General features: G+C 46.9%; 1 protein-coding gene across 2 annotated transcripts in view; it reads right to left on the reverse strand.

The window, feature by feature from the left end:
- The window catches only part of PACS1 (phosphofurin acidic cluster sorting protein 1), a 155,645-nt gene that overhangs the window by 5,379 nt on the left and 126,662 nt on the right, over nt 1-23,604 (reverse strand). For both annotated transcript variants that reach the window (XM_025915710.2, XM_086676846.1), the window contains exons 5-21: nt 19,501-19,645; nt 19,131-19,222; nt 18,954-19,034; nt 15,755-15,814; nt 14,609-14,769; nt 14,144-14,237; nt 9,629-9,709; nt 8,103-8,218; nt 7,790-7,925; nt 6,439-6,543; nt 5,604-5,710; nt 4,745-4,899; nt 4,499-4,609; nt 3,622-3,724; nt 2,860-2,902; nt 650-692; nt 256-391 (exon numbers count right to left, since the gene is read on the reverse strand). In XM_025915710.2, the coding sequence (XP_025771495.1) occupies nt 256-391; nt 650-692; nt 2,860-2,902; nt 3,622-3,724; nt 4,499-4,609; nt 4,745-4,899; nt 5,604-5,710; nt 6,439-6,543; nt 7,790-7,925; nt 8,103-8,218; nt 9,629-9,709; nt 14,144-14,237; nt 14,609-14,769; nt 15,755-15,814; nt 18,954-19,034; nt 19,131-19,222; nt 19,501-19,645 (1,769 nt within the window). The remainder of the gene's footprint in view (nt 1-255; nt 392-649; nt 693-2,859; nt 2,903-3,621; nt 3,725-4,498; nt 4,610-4,744; nt 4,900-5,603; nt 5,711-6,438; nt 6,544-7,789; nt 7,926-8,102; nt 8,219-9,628; nt 9,710-14,143; nt 14,238-14,608; nt 14,770-15,754; nt 15,815-18,953; nt 19,035-19,130; nt 19,223-19,500; nt 19,646-23,604) is intronic.

Genomic DNA, 23,604 nt, shown 5'->3' on the forward strand with positions numbered 1-23,604 from the left:
TCTCATTCAATTCTTTTACCTGGGAGACAGGGAAGAGAGTATCCTCCATTGTTCAGGGCTGTTCCACTTGCCCGGCTAGTGACCGAAGTCTCTGAATTCGAACTCCAACGTCCTTGCCACTAACCTGCCTTCTACACTCAGTATAACATCACTGTTATACAATGCTGCAGGCGGGGGTGAGGGGGCAGTTAGTATGGTTCCTGGGCCCTGAGGGAGAGGGTCGGCGGGAAGGAGAGGTATGGGCAAGAGCCTTACCCCACGACGGCGAGGGCACTGCTCATGGATGGGGACGAAGGAGGAGTGGCTGTGGTATCTCGGCTCAGGCCTGAGCTGGAAGGCGGTGATGTGGAGGGCACAGTAAGGCTGACCACAGGTGAGTCATCCCCATCACCTGTCAGGGGGACAAGCACGGGGGGACAGCCAAGGGGTCAAGGTACCCCTCTGTCTCAGCTGTAGCTGAGCTTTTAACACCTCCCCACCACCCCCTGCCGCCGCTTCACCCAGGAAGTGAAGGTGGCCACAGTTTTCCTGCTCAAATTCTGACTTAACCTTAGGAGCCCCCAAATCTTCACCTTCTGGCCTGCTGGACTAGAGATGAGCCTAGAAGGCATCACCTCACTTCACAGAAGCAAAAGAATCCCAGCCTCACCTGCAGTAGACGGAGAATCTTCAACCAGACCCACCTTCACCACCTGAGAGAAAGAAGAGATACCACATTAAGTCCTCTCACTAAAGCTGGACACATTTTGATCCAGTTAGAAGCAGGTGTTTGGACACAACAGCCATTACTATATATTATTTGATCAGAGGCTTTTAAAATCTTTGCAAATCCAGAGCAGCCCAGATCTGTAAGATACGTATAAAAGCCCAGTTCCAAACAATGATGTGGAGGCACATGAGGCCTTGTGGCTCATCTCTAGGGAGGGCAAAAAGCCACCTTGAAGGCAGGAACCATTTCAGTATTCTGATCTCATTTCTTCTAAGATCACGTGGGTAGGAGGCCATTTTCCCATGTCAGAGAAGTAAAGAACTGCTCTGAGAAAGCTTAGTAAGACAGGGTGTTGCAGGGGAGGAGCTCTCTGAAAGCCTGCCTGTTGCACCAAGCAGGGGAACATGCGGATGTGCTGATACCAGCTTCCTCCTTTCCAGATCTGTTGGAATCTGGGACAATATGGATAAGGAGGTGATCCCAGGCACCTTCCTGCCCCTTTCCTCAAGGAAAGTGGTATTAATTTCAGCTTCCCAAAGGATTTTAGATTTCTCATAGAGAATTCTGGGAAGGACAGAGGGGGCCCTCCAGCGGCCAGCAAAGGGCACAGCTAGAAACAGACTAAATGTTACAGCTGTGACTTGAAGTGACAGGTGAATTCCTGTGAAGTAGCAGGCCAAGGGCCTAGCACCCGGCAGAAGTGCAGCAGAGCCGAGAGGTCACAGAAGCTGCACCCTGGGGACTGACAGGGAGTGGAGATAACGTGCAAATGGTCCCGTCATGGCTACTTAGAACACAGTGCTGCTATTCACTGAAGTTTGTCCCAAATTCTTTATGCATCCTTATTTTAGTTCTCGGAAAGTAACATACCGACACTCTGAACTTCCTGGACACAACTCCCTTGCTCCCCTGGCATTATATGAGGCTGCCAGTTCCTTTGTTGGTTTAAATTTTTAATTTTTAATATTTCTCTCTTGTCTGTGAGGCCAGAGTGTGCAGCAACCCATAGCTCCACAAAGATGTGTATCAAACCATCAGCTTAGGCTACAGGCTGTGGTCTGGAGCCTCCAACATGGCAATGGAAGTAGCCCCAGTGGCTAACAGGAACTGAGTGGATCATTCAGACAGTAGGCTTTAGCAAGGCACAAGAAAGGGCAACCGAATTTCTCCAGGCTCAGGGATCTCCCATGATCACTCAAGACATCCAGAGTCTGGGACGAGCAAAGAATAAGCCCTTCATCTGCTTATGTCCCCCTACCCAAAGCTAGGAGAGTATAGGAAAAGATACAAGCTGACTTGGAAGTGAAATTCAATTGTCTCATACATGGAAATCTGAATTTTCAGCCACGCTTTTGTGGAGTGCTTTGGCCCCACACGGTGTCAGCTCTGTCACCTCTGGGGTCCCTTTCTTGGTTGGTCTCTGCCTTATGGCCGAGCTACTGCCAAATGAAACAAAGGCCAGTGCCACCTGACATCAGGGATATTTGAGACATTTCCCTTTTATTTTCAAAATCAATGAACTCATCTAGAGATTCTCCTTTGACTAAATAGGAAGGGAAAGGAGGGATCCTTCTTTTCAGTGGTACATTTGACCCTGAAGACAGAAATACCTACTTCTTGGACTTCTCTTCAGAATATCATCTATCATTATTTCATTTCTGAGGCAGCCTTCTTTTCCCTGGAGACTGCAGAACCTATGCTCTGGATGTCCCTCCCTAGGCCAAGGCACCAGGTTCTGGGCTTGGTGTAATAAATATGAGGATACTAGTGATGATCTGGGGTAGCCCATGATTCAGGAAAAGAGGATACTGAAAGGAACAGCTCAGTACATGTTCCAGCCCAGGGTTTCTCCACTTTGGCATTATTGACATTGGGGCCAGATTAATCTGTTTGGCGGGGCTGGGGAGCTGTCTGGTGCACTGTAGGAAGTTTAGCGGCATCCCTGGTCTCTACCCACTGGATGCCACTAGCACCCCAACTTCCAGCTGTGACAGCCAAAAATGTCTCCAGGCATGGCCAGATGTCCCCTCGGGGCAGAATCACCTCTGGATGAGAACTACTGTCTAGATGAATCTTTTATTTGTGTATGTGTATGTGGGGAGGCCAGGAGAAATGGATGGGGTACAGAGGAGTGGGGAGTCAGTACTCACGCCAATGAAGGGGATAAACTTCTGATAGGAGTCTTCATCAGGGCTGTTGGGAGAGAAAGAAAAGCTTTATAGTTAGTGGGTGATATTGCATGGAGAGCTGGGGATACAAGCTTTTGATATTTAAAAAAAAATTTTTTTTCAACGTTTATTCATTTTTAAGAGACAGAGAGAAACAGAATACAAGCCGGGGAGGGGCAGAGAGAGAGAGAGGGAGGGAGAGAGAGAGGGAGGGAGGGAGGGAGAAAGAGAATCTGAAGCAGGCTCCAGGCTCCGAGCTCTCAGCACAGAGCCTGATGTGGGGCTCGAACCCACGAACCGTGAAATCCTGACCTGAACCGAAGTCAGTTGCTTAACTGACTGAGCCACCCAGGTGCCCCAGCTTTTGATATTTTATTGTGGCTTCAAGGGAGTCCAGACACTACATGACACTTCCCATCATGTCTCAGGATGGCAGAGGAGCCACAGATAGAGGCAAAAGTTCTGATCCTGCATACTTCACCACCTGCTCCCATGTGCGGATTTCAGCCCCTAGGATGGGCTTCTCTTATGCTAAGGGGGCATCTATTTGGGTGGGGAGGCCCAGGACAAGGATGGCGGGGCCTGGATGGAAGGCGGTAAAAACATTGCCTCTCATATTCTCTTGAGTTGCTACAAAGAGAAACAGGTGGGGAGAAGGAAAATACAGAAAAGCAAAGAAAACTCAAGATTTAGCTAGCCCACCCACCCTAGCAGTTTCAAGAAATCCCCTGAAGTGAAACTTACAACTTATGCCTGCAGGTCAGCATGGCTTCAGCTACGGGGAGCTGGTGTGTGACACCTGCCCCACTGACATACTGCATGACCCGCCCGACCACGTCCAGTTGCTCTGCAGAAAAGACAAGAGATAACTGCCGGTTTATTTCAGCAGGCAAACCTGAAAACCTTCTGAGAGATCCCCTTGTTGAGTCCCATCAGAAGACCCTCGGAGTTGAGGGAGAGAAAAGGTTCTAAAGATCCTCTGGTTTTGAATATAAGGAACGAAGAACCAAAGCGCTGTTCTCTCCCTTCCGATCTCCGTTTGCAGTTCCTCAAAGCTCCGCTCTCCTCCAGGCTAATCGTGCTCACGCTTCTATTTTGTTCATACCAATCTTGTAACCTAGAGGGACTCCTCCACTCTACTAATCTGTGCCTATCACTTCCTTCAAGGTCTGGCGACACATTTGCTACTCCTCAGCCTTGCAGAACTCAAGCTCACTCTAAGCGCTGCCACTTTTACTCTGTATTTCAGAGAAAAGACGTGGTCAGCACAGTGTTACTAGCTTATAAACAGATTGCTTAGTAACTCTTCTCTGTTTCTCATGCTTGATTTCTACAACTAGAAATGTCCTCCTCATCACCTCCTCATGGCCCTCCTTATTTCTAGATGCATAGGAGCACAGCAAACAGCAGAGCTTAAAAATGTCCAGAGTGAAACGGGACTGCACATAATGGGCCTCCTCCTACTAAATACTTACTGCGAAAATAAACATGCAAAGGGATTGGGAGTGGTAGAACCATAGGGAGGAAAAAAAGTAAGCTCTCTTGGCCCCTCCTTTGGCCAAGACTGGCCCTCCATGAACCAGGTGGCATTTTGCCTCAATCCCTCACAAACGGCCATTACCTGACACTGGGGGCTCCGAGCGACTGAAGAGGTCTCTCCAGCCAGAATCAAGGAAGTTACTGCTATATCTACTGTCGACTGAGCCCAAGTATTTGGCCACAGGGTGAGAACCTAGGAGATGGAAACCAGAGAAGGTAAAGTGGTTAAGGGACAAAATACGGCCTGGCCTTTGAGCTCCCTAACTGTCCCTTCTTAGGGCCCAGCCCCAACATGCTGCTTCAGGAGTGAAATCTACTCCATTTTTACCGAGGGGAATGATGAGAAAGCGCATGTAGCCAAGCCAGTCGGAGGTCTTGCTGGCCAGCGACTTGACAAAGAACCGGAGGATGGAGCTCAGGTAACTCTGGCCTCCCACTGCTGCCACCTTCACCGGCCTCGGCATGGAGGAGTTGCAGTTGCAGCTGGGGAGCAAGGGAAGAGTCACAACCACATTTAGGGGGTTCACCAGCATCCTACTCGGACAAAGGCCCCAAGCTTTGACTTCACTTGATTCCACAACCCACAGAGGGAAAATAAGCCAATAAACAAAATAATACACAGAGAGGCAATGAACTACAGTGCTTTTGCAATAAGGAGAGAAACCTAGGATCAGAGAGGCAGGTGACTGTCTAGAAGGAAGAAAGAATTAGCTTAGGCTAATGGGAGACAATCTGGCAGTGCTGCCAGGGGTCAGCGGTGGGCGTGAGTCCAGATGCCTGGAGGACCTGCGGTTCTCATTCCCATTGGCGGGGACTCTGGGCCCCTCTGGGGAGGTCCTGACTCTGGATGCCAAGTATCGTGGCACAGTTAGAGGGATGAGAGTAAAAGGCCTTTGTAAAACCCTGGTTTTCTCCCTGGTCTTCTTCGTCCTGGGTTTAAGGAGAAGATGTGGCAGGTCAAGAGTACAAGTTGGGAGGCAGGGAGAGCAGGAGAATGACATTTTCACACCCTGACCTCTGGGGCCAGCAGGGACAACAGAGCACCGTGGCCCGCCACTGTAAACCACACGGCGACTGAGGAGTTTTGGGCTGGTGAGGCAGGGCACTCCTGTCACTGCTTAGAAGTCAGGGTGGGAGGATGAAGTCAGAGGGAGCCCCAAAGGGCAGGAGACAAGCAGAGCCCTTACTAGCGCTGAATACGGGTGAGCAAGGCAGACAGCACGGCCTGGACCTCCACGGTGGAGCAGGTACACACGACAGGCTTCCGTTGGTCCTGGAGCAGCTCTGCCACGTACTGGGGGGGCAGGGAGGGAAAGGGCAGGGACACAGGTGAGTCCACGCAGCAAGAACGCAGCTCCCCCACAGGCACCAAGGAGCAGGCTAGGCCCAGCTTGAGTGGCAGGGCCCGTCCTCTGTCCTTGAGATCAAAGCCGGGCAAAGGTCAGGTCTCTGGCTGCCAGTGAAGAGAAGGTGGGGCTAGACCCCATATAGACATGCTAACCAGAAAATGTGGGAAGGTTAAGGAATCTTTAGATTCTCATGTTGCCTCTGTAGCGTATGTTCCGGGTGTCGGGGCCACTAGGAAAGAGGGATTCTGGCGCCAGGATCTACCCGGGGGCAGGGGGCAGCGGTGACTGGGGGCCAGAGGGTATTGCTCTGCCTCTTCTGAATTGCCTTCCTGGGAACTAGGGCAACCTCTGGCATTTTATAGCACTTTGTACCTTTCAAGATACCTGTATTCTGTTATGCTGACAGAAAAACCACACACGACCACCCTGGAAGGAAGGCAGGACCAGTAATACTATCACTTTTCTACAGATGAGGAAGCTGAGGTACAAAAAGTTAGTGACGTGAGGTCCCACAGGCCGGAAAATGACAGAACTGGGACAGGAGACTAGAACTACAGGCTGAGTTCAGGGAAGAGGGGCCTGAGACATGGGGATCATTTTCCTGTTTCTCCACGTCCTGCCTCTTGCTCCCCAGAACCTCTCCTCCCCAGCCCTGTCATCTTTAGTGCTTTACCTGGCCCTGCCAGTCCGCAGTGTTGACAAGGATGACATTTTCTGGGAGAGCTGCATCTGATACCAGGATCTGATTCAGTTGGTCATATACAACCTTTCTTGGAATCTGCAGGGACAAATGTGCCTGTCAGGTAGTCCCCAGGGAGCGTGAGGGGAGAGCAGGGTGCACTAGGGTAGAGAATCTCTGGGGCAGGGGTATTCAGGGAGAATACAGGGAGACACTGGGAATTTCTGGAGGAGACCCAGTATCCCACTGGCCAGAGCAAAATGGAAAGGACAAGGATAAAGAGTAAGCAGAGAGTCCTCAGAGAACACACTCAGACACCAGGAACAAAACCCCAGCAGTAGTCCTGACGGAGGAGGGGGAGGGCAGACTAAGCTAGAAACACGATCAGCATGCCCTGAAGGGTAATGATGCAGCCGAAGTACCAGGAGAGGAGGAGGGCGGTAACAGTTACCAGGTGCTCACAGAAACGAAATTGAGGGCAATGGGGAGAGAACCAAGGAGAGCGGCAGTGGGTACTGTGTGGGGAGCCCCACTGTCACAGGGAACAAAAGGTACTTCAGGAACAGTGATTAGCAAGGAGGACGACACCTGACACCTCGCCCCAGGCACAGGCTATTCTGGTCTCCAGTTCATTTTCAGCTATGCAATAGCGGCAAACTCAGGAAGCCACGTTGACACAAACTTTTCTCTTGGTGCTATTTATCAGGTAAGCGAACAGGCTTGCTGTTAGCTCTGCAGGAAGTGTAGTTGTGTGAGGTGCCAGTTTAGAAAGGTTCCTTCCCCAAGCCCCGATACCACTGGCCTTCAGAAAGAGAAAATAATTCCTGAGGTCTGGTTTCTTCTGCTTCTATTCCAGCCTACTCTTGGGTCTTTTAATCAAAATATTTTAATATTGTTGATTTGCCAGCTTGAAATCACATTAACCGGCCCATAGTAGTACGAAGGGTATCTGAGTCCAGGTGGGTGATGTCCAATGAGATACTGACGGTTGCTGTCCTCTAGAATAACTGATTCACCACACAATCTCTAGACTGAGGTCTGATGGAGGCAGAACAAATCAGGTGTGGAACTGCCACTTGGGGGTGATGGCAGGCTGTGACAATGCTGGCATTTCCTGCTCCCTCCTCCGCTCCCTGCAGATCAGCACCGAAGCCAATTCCGCACTAGTAGTAAGTGACACATATGTTAGACTTCTCTGATTTAGATCTGTCTTCAAGACTTTTATTCAGAACATTCCACAGTATTCCCTCTTTTCTCTCTACCTAACCGCCCAAGGAAGATGACAGAACAGAAGCCAAGGTCTAGGGATGCTCAGAGGGCCCTGGCCTTGAGAGGGAGGGGGTACCTGCGTGCTGTGGCCCAAGTCGGGGGACCTCTCACTGTCGGAGCTGTTGGTTCTCTCACTCAGGGGCTTGGAGAGCTGCCGCTCCTTCAGGGGTGTGCTCCGCTTCTGCCGGGGCGTGTGTACCCCATCCACTTTGCTGCCAGAGATGTGGAGAGGAGGTAGTTAAATAGCCCCCGTGACCCCAAAGCCATTATCAGCCACTCTTCCCCCGCCCATGAGCCTATGCTAACTATGGTCACAAGCCTCACACCATCTGCTTGGTTTCCTTAATTCTACCCTCCCTGTTATAGGATTTTCTTCCAATCTCGAGTACCTGGGAGAAGCAGAACCTTGGAGATCTGTTTTGCTGGACTTCATGGGAGTTTTGACCTTCTCTGGCACAACCAGACTTGTGCTCATATCTCCAAACATGTCCTGGTCAGTAATTTCCTGCCAGGGAGGAAAGGAAACAGCGAGGGTTACTTCCCCCTCAGTGACCACCCAGGAGCCTGGAGAGTCTCACAACGAGGGTCAGTCTCTCGCTCTCTTTTCCTAGAAGCACATGGTTCTGCACCTATCTCTCCAATGAGGAAGTTTACTGTTTAATTTAATGCAGTGTACCCACTCTGCTGGGTACTGTCTCTTGCTACTCGATCTGTCCTCTGCATTTATGAACTATTATTTGTCAACACACAAACCTGGGCTGATGATCTGGCTTCTTTAGGTGGGGAGGAGAATTTTAATCGTGACATGACATGATTAGAATTTCTTTTTCTTTCCTTCCTTCCCTTCCTCCTTTCCTCCCTCCCTCTCCCCCTCCCCTCTTTGTTTCTTGGAATTTCATTTTGAAATGACCACTGCAGTATAGACCACAGTCGGGCAAGAGTGGAAGCTGGGTTTTCAGATTATTGGTGAACTATAAAGTGCAAGTGTATAGTAAGCTTTAAATTAACCTTGCATCAAGTCTAATGTTTGGTTATTCACCGGATCTTTGATGTAGCATTATTTACTATAGGAAACAGAAGCCTAAGATAATTCTTCCCTGGACTCCATCAACTACCAGGTCTCACTGTGAAGCTAATGCATAGTACACCCCCGAGTGATACCTGGTAAAGTTCTCTGCTCCCTCCCACCCACTGTGTCCAGCCTCCGGTCCCACTGGAAGAACTTCAGTCTATTCTGAGAGGCCCAGCTCAGATGTCCCCCTCCAGTCAGAATCACTTGTCCTTCCCTGAGCCTCCACAGAACCTCAGGTGTGCATAGCTTGGCTCTCCTCCTGGAGGGTGGTGTCTTGATGGCAGAGGCCTTGGTGTTCTCACCTTCACATCTTTAGTGCTTAGCACATGTAGTTACCCAGTAAGTATGTGTGGAGCCAGTGTATAAATTGGGCACTCCAAGCGATACATTGCATTTCTCTAGGGCTTGGCTCGCCCTCCTGGGCAGCTCCAGTCTCTTAGGGGAAGGACTTGACCAATAATCACTTGGAGATTTAACGTGTAGGCTGCCTGCTCACACTAAAAGCAACTCTGGAGGAAGGGATGGTTTTTCAGGGGAAGATACTGGTTGTCATCTCGCAGAAGTAAATAAGGATGACAGATAGTGAGAAATTATCCAAATTAGCATTTAATCAGATCTAATAAAAGAGCAGAATGGGGACATTTCTGGTTTGCTAATTTGGGGAATGACCTGGTCTCCAGGGTAGGTTATATTCCATGGGTAAGGATTCCAGGAGAAAGAGAACACAGAACATTCACAAATCCACAGATGTAGGCAAAATTCCCAGGGAGGTCTTGAAGGTCTTTTGGCTTTATTTCTAAAGGCACAAAAACTAAGTTACACAGGAGACTGAGCTGCACATACCAGAGTGTCTGTTTCAGTCAAGCTGTCATCTTGATTTTTAATCCAAGCAGATTTGACTTTTTCTAGAGCAGCCAATTCCATCTGCAAAAATTAGAATAATTAGTCATCACCATCCAAATAACTACCATTCTAACTGGTTCTCTTGGTCCCTCAGAAGCTTAAAATGCTTCCACTTAATTTGAAGATCTCATCAAAATCTTTGGAATTTCCATCTTCTAAGAAGTGTGTTTGGTGAAAACTAAGTGTCAGAAGGATCAGCTAGTCTGTCATCATTAAATCAGTAGCACAGTGGAACTCAGAGCCCAGCAACTCTCATCTCTCGGACTCTCACAAGATGTCACAGGGAAGAGAAGATCAGCGTTTAGATGACTTTGTATGGGCCCCGCAAGGCCTCTAACTCTGGGGACAGTAAATGCCCTCGGAGGACATCCGGGGCCTCTTCTGCTTCTCAGAAGTTGCTGGGAAGGAAAATCTTACAGTTCAGGTCTTTGACTTTGAGACTAAAGACATCCATGGTAGCCAAATTTATTTTGCTTGGTAGAAACATCTACAGACCCCTCAAGATAAATGAATATACTAAGCAAAACACACCCAATGCTACACCATTTAGTTGTGAATTAATTCTCCCTCTGTCCCCAACTCTTATTAGCGTTTTTCATAAACATTAAAAATTTACTTTGTAAATAACTGACACATAGAACTATATTTTTCGTATTTGCTAACATTGTTTCTGGCTGTGCAGATGTCTACGTAAAAGTCACAAGAGTTTGAGCGTTGTTGTGGGTCTTAGATGTAGGGAAGGTACTGGCCTTAGTGAATGTTTTTGGAAACCAGAGAGTTAGGAAAGATCAAAGATATCCTACCTTCTCCCAATCACTCAAATTCCTTCCTCTGAGTAAATTAAATAGTACTGAGAAACACTGGGCTTATAAATTCAAGGGGGTACTTGGAAAACTAATGAACAACTATAGCAAATGTAGGCCCTGTGTCATATTCTATCTACACCATATGGTTTCTCTACCTCAGCCCTGCTGACATTTTGGCCAGATCCTTCTTTGTTGTGGGGGATGTGTCCTGTGCATAGCAGGATGTTAAACAGCATCCCTGGCCTCTACCCACTAAGTGCCAGCAGCAGCACCCCCAACCCCTCAAGTTGTGACAATCAAAACTGTCTCTGGTCGTTGCCAGCGCCAAATGTTCCTTGAGAAGGAGGCAAAAACCACCCCTGGTTGGGAGGCACTGCTCTAAACTATCTGCAAGACTAACCAACATACTTTAACTAGACCTTGTGACCCCGAATCTTGAGATGGTTTGGCTCAGAACCAAACATAATAGTTTGCCTCAGATTGCAAGCTAGTTCATTACATTGTCTATATGAAGAACCAATGTTAACAGAGTCCAGAATCATGGGAAAGTCCTGGTTAGATTTAAGACTAAAGATGATTTCACTCAGTTTTGGATTTCAGTATCACAAATGAATTAAACACATTTAAAGAGAATGAACTGGGGCAATAACACCATTCTGCTGAAGGGTTTTAAAGTAGCATGTCAAGCCCTGGGACAAGTACAGAATTGTTTCCATGGTGAAGCTGCAACAACCTTCACTTGGCCTGGGGTTAAAGGGAACCTGCTGGCTATTCACGGACTCTTCTAGATGTTCCAAGCAGTCCCACTAGGAGCAAACTCCCAATTCTCCAAATTTCTGTTTTTGCTCCTATAAATATGAAGGGCTTTTCTCACCCCAGAACCCTGGAACACAGCCGTGCAGCAGCTGTGTCTAATTGGGTAGCACTGGAGGCAGATGCTACCAGTCCAAAGTACTGTGCCCATGGGGCAATGCTGGTGCTACAGGGAGGGTACATGCTCCTGTGAGGGGGGCAGAGTGGGGTAGTATTTAGGCTCTCATTTGTATGAAGTACTAGTCTCTAACACCGTTATTTACAGTGCAATGGAAATAGCAACTTTTAGCAGCAGGAAGTCTCGGCTGAAAGGCTGTATCTCTCGACCTCCCTGACTGAAGCACTGTCAGGGTCTATTGTTATTAGCCTGGAAAACCAAATTCTGCTGCTACTGCGTACTCAAGTCCTGGGAAAGCTAACAACTGTAATAATTTGTATCAGCAGAAATTCCTTCTGGTTTTAGTGATACACTGAATCCTCTGAAACTGGGGAACAAAAAAGAATATTAAGAAAAACAAATAACAATGCTAGGAAATCAGAAAGAGAGGATAAAAGTTGGGCAGCATGTGCATACCTGCCTATATATGCGTAATCTCAGTATTTTTTTTCCTACTATATTTGGAGCTTCCCTGTAAAAGCATGGCCTTGCTATGTGTTTCCCCAAGTGCCTTTCATACTAAAGGATCCCAGAGCTCTACATCCACATCAAGACATATGGAGCTCTTCAAAACAGAAATATCACAGAGAATCAGCAAAGCAAGTTTGAAATCTGGCCAACAGAGCCAGAGTTTGAAGGACTCACTAAAAAGACATTGACATTCTAACAATTTCAGGAGACCAGAACCGAAATGGTTCTGAGACTATAACAAGAACAGCAACAGCAGCCTCCGTTTACTGCTTTTACTGCATATTTCCCATGTGGTAGGCCAACACATCTATCCAGCGAGCACATGCCACAGGATTTACCTGCATTCTCCCATGGTATCTTCACACTGCCCCACAAGGCATGTGCCTTTTGCAGGTACTCTGTAGACGAGGAAACCAAGGCCTGGCAACTGCCCCAGAACACAGTCAGTGGAATGATGGAGTCAAGATTCAAACTCAGAGGTCTGACTCCAGAACACATGCTCTCAACTTCAGTCCCCCCCCGCCCAGAGAAAAGTTCTGCTTAGATAAGGGCCCTTAGGCCATCATATCGTAAAGACTGATCTCAGTTGACTTTTGAGCTAACTGGGCTGCTATGCTAACTTTAAGGCACCTGAGGCTCAGAGGATCAGTGGTTCTTCTCTCTAAACTGTGTTAGCCATACAACTGGGACTGAAGTAGAACTTACAGACAAGTTCTATCAACCAAGAAACACCTTCATTAGTATAAAATAATGTATTGATGTGATAACAACAATCCCTACCATTTATTGAGAATTCATTATATGTTAGGTGTTATGCTTAGTTTTTGGGGGCATTATCTCAGTTAATAATTGCATTTTGTTACAGTATTCCTTGTTCCACATTCCTAGGACACTATGAAACAGTTCTCCTTTGGCCAGGTGCCGGTTTTCTCTCTAGAAGGGTCATCCCTTGTATTTATATTTGAGATGGAATCTGGCTGTAATGGCCAATGATCTGTCCATGTGGACACTGACCATTCAGGAGGGCCGTTTAGAAAGCCCATGAGAGAGAGCAGCTACAAGCCACAGAAATAGTAAGGTGAGGCCTCCTCAGCTCTCCAGATCAGAGTGCAAGGTCTTCAAATGGCATGCCAGAGGCTTCTCTGTGGAGGGATTCTCCTTGTGGGCTGCAGTTTTCCACCCCACATTTCTTCAGTAATGCCACCTGCTGCCACTGTTCTAGGGCCAGACAGTGCCGGCTGTGCCTTCACTGGGAAGAGGGATGAGGTGGGAGACAGCCCCACCTGGTGGCAGCAAGCAGTAAGGCAGCCCAAGAGCTGACCCATGAGCTGCCACAGGGTCTGCAGACACCTGGGACGGATGGCAGCCCTTCCACAGACACAGTACTTTTCAGGGGATGGAGTACCTCACATATCATTTCTTCACAATTAATACCTATTCACAAGGTGAGTTTTGTATGCCCTCTGTTGAAGTGGAGCGAACAGAACTTAAAGGACTCAGTTTCTTAGATCTAAAGACAAGACACTGGGCTTGCAACAGCACACCGTAAACGACACTAAAATCATGCACAACATCTTCCCTTTAGCTGTAAATGAGAACAGCTTCGTAGGGCCTGAGGTAGATACAGCATCAACCCAGGCTCCAACCCCTGATCCACTGCTAGGGGAGCCTTCCCAAGTAGGAACAGAGCATGGTCCAGGGTGATGCTGGCCTCCCGTGGTGCTACAGCAGACAGAAACTTTTTCCTTTCGGTCATCAGGCAAAATGGAAATCTACCTGCTAAATTCCTAATTCTTTGAGGGCACTGCCCCCCTCTAGGAATAAAGCCTATGTAAGTGGGCTTCCTGCCTCTTTACGTTCTTTACCTAGGCTGGAAAGCAGAACTGCTTAACATTGGCAGGATGCCACACTCCCAGCTACCATGTTACAGATGTCGAGAGAGAAATCTGAGGCGCTGTGTGTTCTGGGAAGGAAGGCTCCAAGTCGTGGTAGGAACTGACCAAAAAAGAACACCCAAACAGCCACAGCAATGCCCACAAAGAACCAAGCTCCCAGCTAGGACTCTGATGAGGACACCCAAGGTCGACACAAGATAAGACTGCTCTTCTAAGGTCACAAAACGAGCCAAGAGCAGAGTGCTCAGAGTGTTAAGCCCCAACACTCCCCTGGTCCCTCTCCCCAACCCCCATATCCGTCGGTCTTGCTCACAGGGCTGGTGGTGTCTTTGCTGAGGCTACCCTTGCTGTTGAGGCTGCCAATCTCCGTCTGTGAGCTGGACTGCGACATCCCCTCAAAGAAGGGCCTGCGGCAAAGAAGCACAGCCAGGGTCAGTGGCCACCGGGGCCCGGAGCAGCAGCCTGTGGAAGGTTGGGTAGCGATGCGGTGTTCAAGAAAGATCAACAACCCGGGCTTGAAGGATGCCCGCTGAGGAAGGACACAGCAGAGTGGACAAGGAGGGCCTGGACCAAAGGACTTCAGGAAAGTCCTATCAGGACTTTTGCCAGCTAGAGGCAAAAACAGTGATCCTTATCCAGACAGCTGGAGGTTCAACAGGGTGAGGAGCCAAACTCCCTGGTAATGGAGGGGAAGTGAGGGAGGGGGCCTAGGAGACTGTGCTGGCTTAGGAAGGAGATACGCAGAGAGACAATTCGATAGAAGAGGTTTGGGCCTCACTTGAGCTTGGGCTTTGGAGTGCTAAGGATGCTCTCCGTCTCTTCCATTTCAGGGCCACTGTCGCTGGGATTGTACATCTCCAGGCTATCATACAGTTCATCCAAGTCCTCTTCCACCTCTCGTATCTGCTCTCGGGATACGTGTTCCAGCCCGAAGCCTACCTGTGGGGGACAGAAAGCTTTGAGTTTGGGGTTACCTCTATTAACAACTATGGTAGATGCATAACTCTTTCCTCCTGGACAGGTACCAACTGGCCTCCTTAACTAGTCGTCCTTAAGGGGCAATGCCACAGCTTCGCATGCATCGGGGTAAACTCAGTGTCCTTTCTGTGATCTAATCCTGAGAGCAGGGATGTGGTGAGGCCACCTTTCCCTTTCAGTGCCTCCCTACCCCTCCACACTATGGGCCTGGCATGAGAAGAAAAGTACAAGTGCTAATGTACTTCTGCCAAAGCATGGGCACAAGAAAACCCAGAGGACTGTGACTCTGTGCAGGCCAGTTTTATTTTCCAGGAGCCCACAGAAGGACAAAGACACCTCAAGACAATTTTCTTCCCCATCTCTTTCCAGTCCATTCAGAAGAGAAGCCTGTGAAAACTGGCACCAGGCCGGTCAGAGCCCAGGGAGGACACGGCATCTCTAGTTTTTATTTTAAGTTTATTTATTTATTTTGAGAGAGAGAGTGCAAGCATAAGTGGGGGAGGGGCAGATAGAGAATCCTGAGCAGGCTCCTACACTGACAGTGCAGAGCCCAACGTGGGGCTCAATCCCACAAACTAGAGCTGACCACCGAGGACGCCCCTACCTCACAGGCTGTTGCTCACAATGTTCCCCGTCCAACAGGAGGGAAAATTCAACAACAACAGCTAGATTTGTTACTGGCACCCCATAGCAGAGGCGTGGTATTAAACAACAGTTGAGTATAACCACGCTACCCTTGCTTCCAGGTACCGTGCAACTTTGGGTGCTACATGGAAAGCTTTCCTTTCTCTTTTCAAGTAGCTTAAAGCCCTTCTTTAGCTATGTTCTCACTTGGGGGTCCTGCAATCCTGACTCCCAGTGGCAGGAAAGAGCACACCCCAGGAACGACGGTGAAACTCAGGGGATTCTTCTACTCACCATCAACCTCGGGAGTAAGGGGTCGTACCTCATCTGAAACTTTAAACCGCTTCAGGAGGGCCACAAACTTCTGTTTGATGTTAGGTTGCTGTAGGGACAGATTGCACAATAATTCTCAAACAATACCCATTTGTGGACTGATCAAGTGAAGTCAACGGAGTGATCCAGAGCTCGCTTTTGTAAAGAGCTGTGGGAGGACACGAAGACGGGAAGACAGTTTCTCCCCTCTGGCACATAAAACCCACCAGGGAAGCAGCATGAGCATTTAACGCTGGGGCAGTTCCCAGGGCTGTGGGCACAGATGGAAGGAGGGCTCATCTCTCCCTAGGGCCCTCCACCACCCGCACATCTCCAGCTCATCCATTTCTCCAGTCCTTCAGATCCATGGTGCTGCTTGGTGATTTCCACCTGCATATACAGGCACCTCAAACCCAGCATTTCCAAGAAGTCATCACCTTCTCCCTGTGTTCCTATCCAGGGTACCATTGTCCCTCACTGATTGTAGTCTGAACCTCGAGTCTCTCCCCTCCCCTTTCTCCTCACAGCTGAGTGTTCACTAACTCCTATGCTCTTTTCGTCTGTAACACCACTGCTTTCCTCCAGGCCTTTTTGTCCCCACAACTCTGTGGGATCACCGCAATGGCCTTTGACCGACACTCCCCCAACCCTCACGCTCCCGGCCAGTTTCCAGTCTTGTTCTCTCCAGAGTCCATAGTGATTATCACAAATGCAAATCTAATGTTACTCTCCCCAAATTAGAGGTCTTCACTGGTCCCCAGTGCCCAGGGAACGAGCTGCAGCATCGGGCCCATGTGTGTCTGAAGGCTGCTCTGCCGGTCTCTAGCCTCACATCACCAACCAACACCCCACACCAGCATTCAAGTGGAAACTGCTTATAGTTCTGTAAGGAATGGCATGCTGCTGTACCCCTCTGGGCCTTTACACACGGTACCTTCTGCCCTGACTAAACATTCTCCCCCAATCCACTTGGCGAATCTCTGTTTATCCTTAGAAACCCATCTCTCTGCATCCGGTCTGTGAAGCTCTCTTGGCACTTCTGCTCAGAGTCGGTCACTTTCCCCTTAGTGCCATCGCTGTCCCTTACACCAAACTCTATCTTCTAGCCCCTACTCTACTATGTCGCAGCCACTTGTTTAGATGTCGTTTGTGTCTAGACACTGTGACCTCCTTGATGGTATGGACGAGCCCTTTCTTATCTCAATGTCTCAAACTCCAGGCACAGTGATGAGCTTGGGGTCTTAAGTACTTCCTGACTGAATGATAGACTTGCCATCTGGGGACGGAAGAGACTAACTTGCAAGTAAGGCTGAGCCAGGCCTTCAAGAAAAAGCAGGGGCTCCAAAGGTAGAAAGGGCATCCACAGCAGAGAAAAAACAAACAAACAGCAAGTCAATTAGTGTGTCTAGAACAAAGTATTCTTGGTAGGGAGAGAAGAATGCATGTGTACAAAAGGAGACAGAAACTAAAGAACTGTTACTAAGTCTCTGGTAATCTGACTGGAAAGTGCCTGGAGCTAAAAAAAATAAAATAAAAAAAAATAAAAACAACAACCTTTGAGGTAGAGGCTATTAATAGGAGCACTGAACTCTGGTCATATAACAGGGTAAAGCTGGTTCATAGGAGACCACAGGGAGAGGGGATTTATAAAGCTCCAGGAGGCATCCTATGGGAAGAAAGTAGGACCTCTCTTTGGTTACAGAGCAGGAAAAAGAAAAACTTAACAGAAGGAGGTACAACACAGAGTGATCCTCCAGTCTCTTCCCATTGTGAGTACAATGATACAAGATGTCTAAGGCTCTGGGGACATGCCTTATCCAGGTCATTTTGGAGTGCCAATCAAGGATTAGATACCTGAGGACAATGAAGCAGTTCTCACACTCTCTAGTCATTATTCAACGGGGGAAATCAAGACCATAGTCTTGAGAATTTACATTTAAGCCCAGTGATACCTCAGGAGGCATGGAGATGACAGTGTTGTTTCATGGTGAATGCCAGGTTTAGATACAACACATCTGGAAGGTCTGGCCTACATTTAGTTCATTCCTGAAGGTGATAGGAATCTCTGTTCTTGGGGTCCCTAGGCTAGCTCTGTACTAGAGAATCAGGATGTGTCAGGAAAAATGAAACTGAGTTTCTAGCACTTTGACTCTCCCACACTTTAGCACAGGAACTCCAGAATCAGTCAAAGTTAACTTAGACCAAGAAACAGACTCTTAACTATAGCTATAGAACAAACTGCTGGTTACCAGTGGGAAGGTGGGTGGGGGATGGCTGAAATAGGTGAAGGGGATTAAGAGTACACTTATCATGATGAACTCTGTAATTTAGAGAATTGTTGAATTACCATGCTGTACACCTGAAACTAATATAACAGTATGTTAACTATACTGGAAATTAAATTAAATTAAAAAAAAACAACCACCACGGTTAACCTAGAAATCCAGGTATTAAGTGTCTCAGTCCAGGACTCTTAATTTCACCAAAATAGTGACTCTTGAGGAATCTTATGTAGGAGACACAATTCAAAGGCATTTGGCCTCTAAGGTTATGGATCCATTAAGGATCCAAATATATCCAATGTATATATATCCAGTGTGTGTGTGTGTGTGTGTGTGTGTGTGTGTGTGTGTGTGTGAGAGAGAGAGAGAGAGAGAGAGAGAGAGAGAGAATATCTGTATCTATATCTATATGTCTGTATCTCTCCAACTATATCCAATGGAATTAGACCTTACCAATTGCTTACAGTTCTAAGCACTAGCTTATTATTTCTGGGTTAAAATGATTAAAAATTTGATACCCCTAGAGAAGACTGGGTCTGTCTATATGGTAGGCAGGACGTAATTTGAAGTAACCTCCTTGAGAGGGAACATGGGATGTTTGAGGTGTTCTGCTTCTCGATAAAGCATTTTCTGCTCTAAAGTCTAAAACAGGGTTTCTCAACCTATTTTCTATCCGGACATAACCTGAAAAATATAACACACTCCCATAAGTAACACTGCTTCTCTACAACAGTGACTTTTAATTAGGTAGTGGTGGGGGTGGGGGTGGGGGAGGAGGAGGAGGAGATAGAGGGGTATACCAGAACCTTCAGGGAATGGCCATGTGCAGATTTTTAAAAAGACTCCAGGAGGTTTCAATATACCACTCTCATCCTACCTCCAAATGGAAAATCTCAGGTAAACATTCCCCAGACCTTCGAGGCTCACCCTTGTGATGGCAGAGGTTGAGGTTAGTTTCCTCCGGGTCTTCTTTACTTTCCGTAGATCCTCATCTTCATAAAACAGGTCCTAAGTGGGGAAAGGCATGGAATGAAGTTAGGAAACCCCAGGAGGGTCTGGAATTATTTCTCGAGACACTACATGTGAGGGGCTGTGGAAAGTTACCTGCCCGTGCAATGGATCATCACTGCCTTCCTGTTCTGATGAGAAACTCTCCTCCTCTTCCTCAGAATAATTGTCAATATCAGGAGAACGATCTGGAGAGAGACACCTTAGTAAGACAACCTTGAAGTGTGAAGATCTGGCCTAAGAGAATTTGGTTGGCTGGAATCAGGGCTCTCGTCAGGCGGAAATAGGTCTGGGGAAGAGGCGAGGGCCACAGCCATGGTAAGCCATGTTTTATTTTGAAGGATCTCTAAACTTCTCTTTCACAAGAACATTTTAGGCCCCATCAAGTTCAGCTTTCCCAGGATGGGGAACAGGTGATGGGCTTGTTCTTGACCCACAGGGCCTCCAGATACCATATACATCTTACCAGACAGCTTGGATTTGATTCCTTCATGGTCAATGGGCTGGCTGGACAGAGAGTAGATCTTTATTTCTGCCACAGGCACAGAGACATCCTTCACGTTACTGTGCAGGCCAAGCACCAGAGCGCCTTCATTAGGGTGCTGCATCACCTGAGAGCACAGGGCAGTAATGCAAATGCCTTACTAGGGGAGGTGAGTTGTCCATTTTGATAAATCCAAATGGATGTGCAAGCCGATGGGAATGACATTCTGCTAATACATTTTCTTTCTCACTATCTTTCAAATCCAGGCCTACTTTTCTCCCATTGCCTTCAAACTCTTACTTGAAAATTATCTCCAGAAGTGCCAGGCACTGGTCAGGCCTTTGTGCTTAAAAGAAAATCGAGGCTCGAGCCTGAAAATGATGGCTAATCTCTGGGACTACATTTTAGTTTTAGTCCTTGACAGAGAACTAGTTCTCCAGGCTGGGGCCGGCCTGCAGATGGTGATCACCTGTGTCTGGCAATGGGAAAAACGATCTATAGTACCTGAGAAAACACAGGTGGGGAAATATGGCATCCATAATACTTCACTCCCCATAGTCCCTCATACTGATTCAAAACCTGAAGAGGAAAGATAGATGGGCTGCCACGATCTCATATATTCTATTTATTAAGGTCACAGAAACTTTCCTATTTAATGTACTAAAGCACAGACATAAGTTTTTTTTTTTAAGTTTATTTATTTATTTTGAGAGAGAGAAAGAGTGAGTGAGCAGGGGAGGGGCAGAGAGAGAGGGAGAGAGAGAGAGAAAGAATCCCAAGCAGGCTTCATACCATCAGTACAGAGCCTGATGTGGGGCTCGAACTCATGAACTGTGAGATCATGATCTGAGCTGAAACCAAGGGCTGGGCGTTTAACTGACGGAGTCACCCAGATGCCCCCAGACCTAAGTTTTAAAACTGACTGTGGGCCAGCTACACAGGAGTTGGGAGCATGGCAGCCGCAGAGCTCTGCACAGGGGGAAGATCTCTCCATGCCAGCCATGCAGGGTGTTTCATGAGAATGGAAGAATGGGAGGCCACTAGATCCTGACGTCATGCACGTCGTCAACTATTTCCAAACAGCAGGATTTGAGGAGCAAACTAGTGCTTTCTGGGAACAGGAAATTGATGGAAAATCCCTGCTACTGATGACAAGAAATGATGTATTGATAGGACTTCAGTTTTTAAAAGGGGGGCCTGCTCTCAAAATCTACCAGTATCGGGGTGCCTGGGTGGCTCAGTCGGTTGAGCGTCCGACTTCGGCTCAGGTCATGATCTCGCAGTCCGTGAGTTCGAGCCCCGCGTCGGGCTCTGTGCTGACAGCTCAGAGCCTGGAGCCTGTTTCAGATTCTGTGTCTTCTCTCTCTGACCCTCCCCCATTAATGCTCTGTCTCTCTCTCTCTCAAAAATAAATAAACGTTAAAAAAAATAAATAAATAAACAAGAAAATCTACCAGTATCATGTAAAACCTCTGCTGACAAAGCATTTAAAGAACAACTCTTCATAGTACAAACTGGGGTCTTAGACCTCAAGAAACATACTGACATAATTTAGTTTCATGTGATAAAACTTAAAAAAAATATTTGTTTATTTTTTAGATAGAGCGTGAGTGGGGTGGAGGGACAGAGAGAGAGAGAGAGAGCAAGAATCTCAAACAGGCTCTATGCTCAGTGAGGAGACTGATGCAGGCCTTGATCCCACGACCCCGGGATCTGACCTGAGCCAAAATCAAGAGTTGGACGCTCAACTGACTGAGCCACCCAGGCACCCCTCATGTGATGAAACTTTGTAAACAGAATACATACATGTGTAGATGTGAAGAATTTCAGTCAAATGAAATGTCTTGGGCGAACTAGGCAATCCATCAGCTGACCTGAATTCAACCAGGAGGAACAAGGATAACTTGTGGACAGGATGGTTTTCCTTGTGGAGCTTGTCAAAAAGAGTCATCTTTGACATGACTGGACCTCCCTCCCCACTAAAGGGATTTTCTTCACAGACTGCTTTTCCAAAATCTTTGAAAAAGGATTGAAGTGAATGATCTTTTGTTTCAGATGTAGGGAGATTAAAAACAAGAAAACTTGGAAAAGGGGAAAAAGAGAGACTGCTGTCTCCCTTGAATTCCTCTTCTTCTTAGAGCTTGTATTATTTGGATGGAATTGTTGACACTACTTTTTATAGAGGCTCCTCCACTTGACCTTATTAAGGTGTTTTTTTTTTTTTTAAAGTTCTTTTTAACATTTATTTATTTTTGAGAGACAGAGAGAGACAGAGCAGGAGTGGGGGAGGGTCAGAGACAGAGAGGGAGACACAGAATCTGAAACAGGCTCCAGGCTCTGAGCTGTCAGCACAGAGCCCGATGCGGGGCTTGAACTCACGAACCGCGAGATCATGACCTGAGCTGAAGTCGGACGCTCAACCGACGGAGCCACCCAGGCGCCCCAAGGTTTTGCTGGGCTATACTGTGATGTTTGAAATGAACATGCTTCATGGCCCCTACAGGTGGAACCTCTGAAAAGAGAAAATCTGTTGTGTCTTGGAGATATCCATCCATATTCAGCTTTTTTCACCGGGGATAATGGTATTTTCTGTATAGATTTACTCTCAAATTGGCTTTTTGTTTCCACGGAAGAAAACACTTTTTCACTTTATGGTTGGTATCTACACTAATTTTTTTCTGAAGGAATTTGCCAAAAGTTATAGATCCAAAAGCCTTGTTACTAGTATAAATATTTATAAATATATATTCTTCATGATGGTGTATTATTTTTTTGATTGCTCCAATACTTTGATTTTTGATTTGAGAACCTGTTTTTAAGAACTTGAAAAAGCAGTCTTGCTACATCTCTGTTCAGAGACATTTGTTTGAATCTCCATGTGTCAATGCCTTACTGAATTGGTGCTTTGTCGTTGCAATAAAGCATTGCTTCAGTTTAAAATAAATAATAAAAAAATAAAATGTGGCCCCCCCTTTTTCCCCTTTGTCAGGGTTAAGAGGATTTATCTGGCACATAAGGGAACTACACAAATGAGCAAACATATTGAAGATAATGGGAGCCTGCTTTCATCCTGCTGGAGGAGGGAATCAGAACAATGGACGGGGAAAGGCAAGCATAAGCCCAATGGTGTTGGGTTGGAATTGATTGGAATGTGTGAGCTCATGATCAGACAGACAGACAGACAGACAGGGAAACAGGTATGACATGTGTGTGGTGTGTATGTATGTATGTATGTATGAGAGCATAAGCACATATGCAGATACATTTCCTAGCTCTGTCTGTTCATGGGGAGTAGAAGCAATGACACTCCAGCTGGAAAAATAACTCTTAATAGTCATGGAACCCATTTAGATACTATTCTCCGCCAAAAGGAACCAGGACTCTTTGGAGAATCAGTTCACTCCAAGGCTGGGTCAGGGAAAGTGCAAGATGCTATTTTGTACCAGAAAGTAAAGAAGTGTATAAAGAATGATGGCACATATCAAAAAAGATATAGGGACTAGCTTGGAGGGGTTCCCACTGGCCAAATCTGAGATAATTTAAGCATGAAAAAAAAAAAAAGATAGTAACAGATTGAACCCCACTGAAGCAAACAGGAATCCACAGGTCCATAACTAATACATATAAGTGAAATGATCAATAAATGGGAAGAAGAGAAAGCTCTGCCTTACAATAGAAAGTGAATTAATATATACAGCAGGAATGATGGGATTAGAAATTCACTGGCAAGCACCAAAGTAATAATTGATCCAGGCAAGAATCACTAATAGATGCTAAAACTAGTTGAAGATATGATGAGAAAAAAGGTTTGTTACACTGTCTCAAAACATCTCCCTATAAAATATTGTTTTAAATTGGGAAATACAAAAAAAAGTGTTAATTTAGGTTGGAAATCCTGGCAGACATCATCTTAACCAAGCAATAAAAGCTAACCTCACCAGAAATGGAACAAATTGACGTGGAGCATTGCCTGTGTAGCACTTAGAAGAACACGGCATTACTTCTGTGGTAGTTCTGCCAAAAATGCATAAGCTGAATCTAATCTTCAGAAAACATCAGACAAACCCAAACTGAGGAACATTCAAC

Source organism: Puma concolor, chromosome D1 (assembly GCF_028749965.1).
Source record: "Puma concolor isolate L17-30 chromosome D1, mPumCon1.1.hap2, whole genome shotgun sequence".
Classification (NCBI taxonomy): Eukaryota; Metazoa; Chordata; class Mammalia; order Carnivora; family Felidae; genus Puma; species Puma concolor.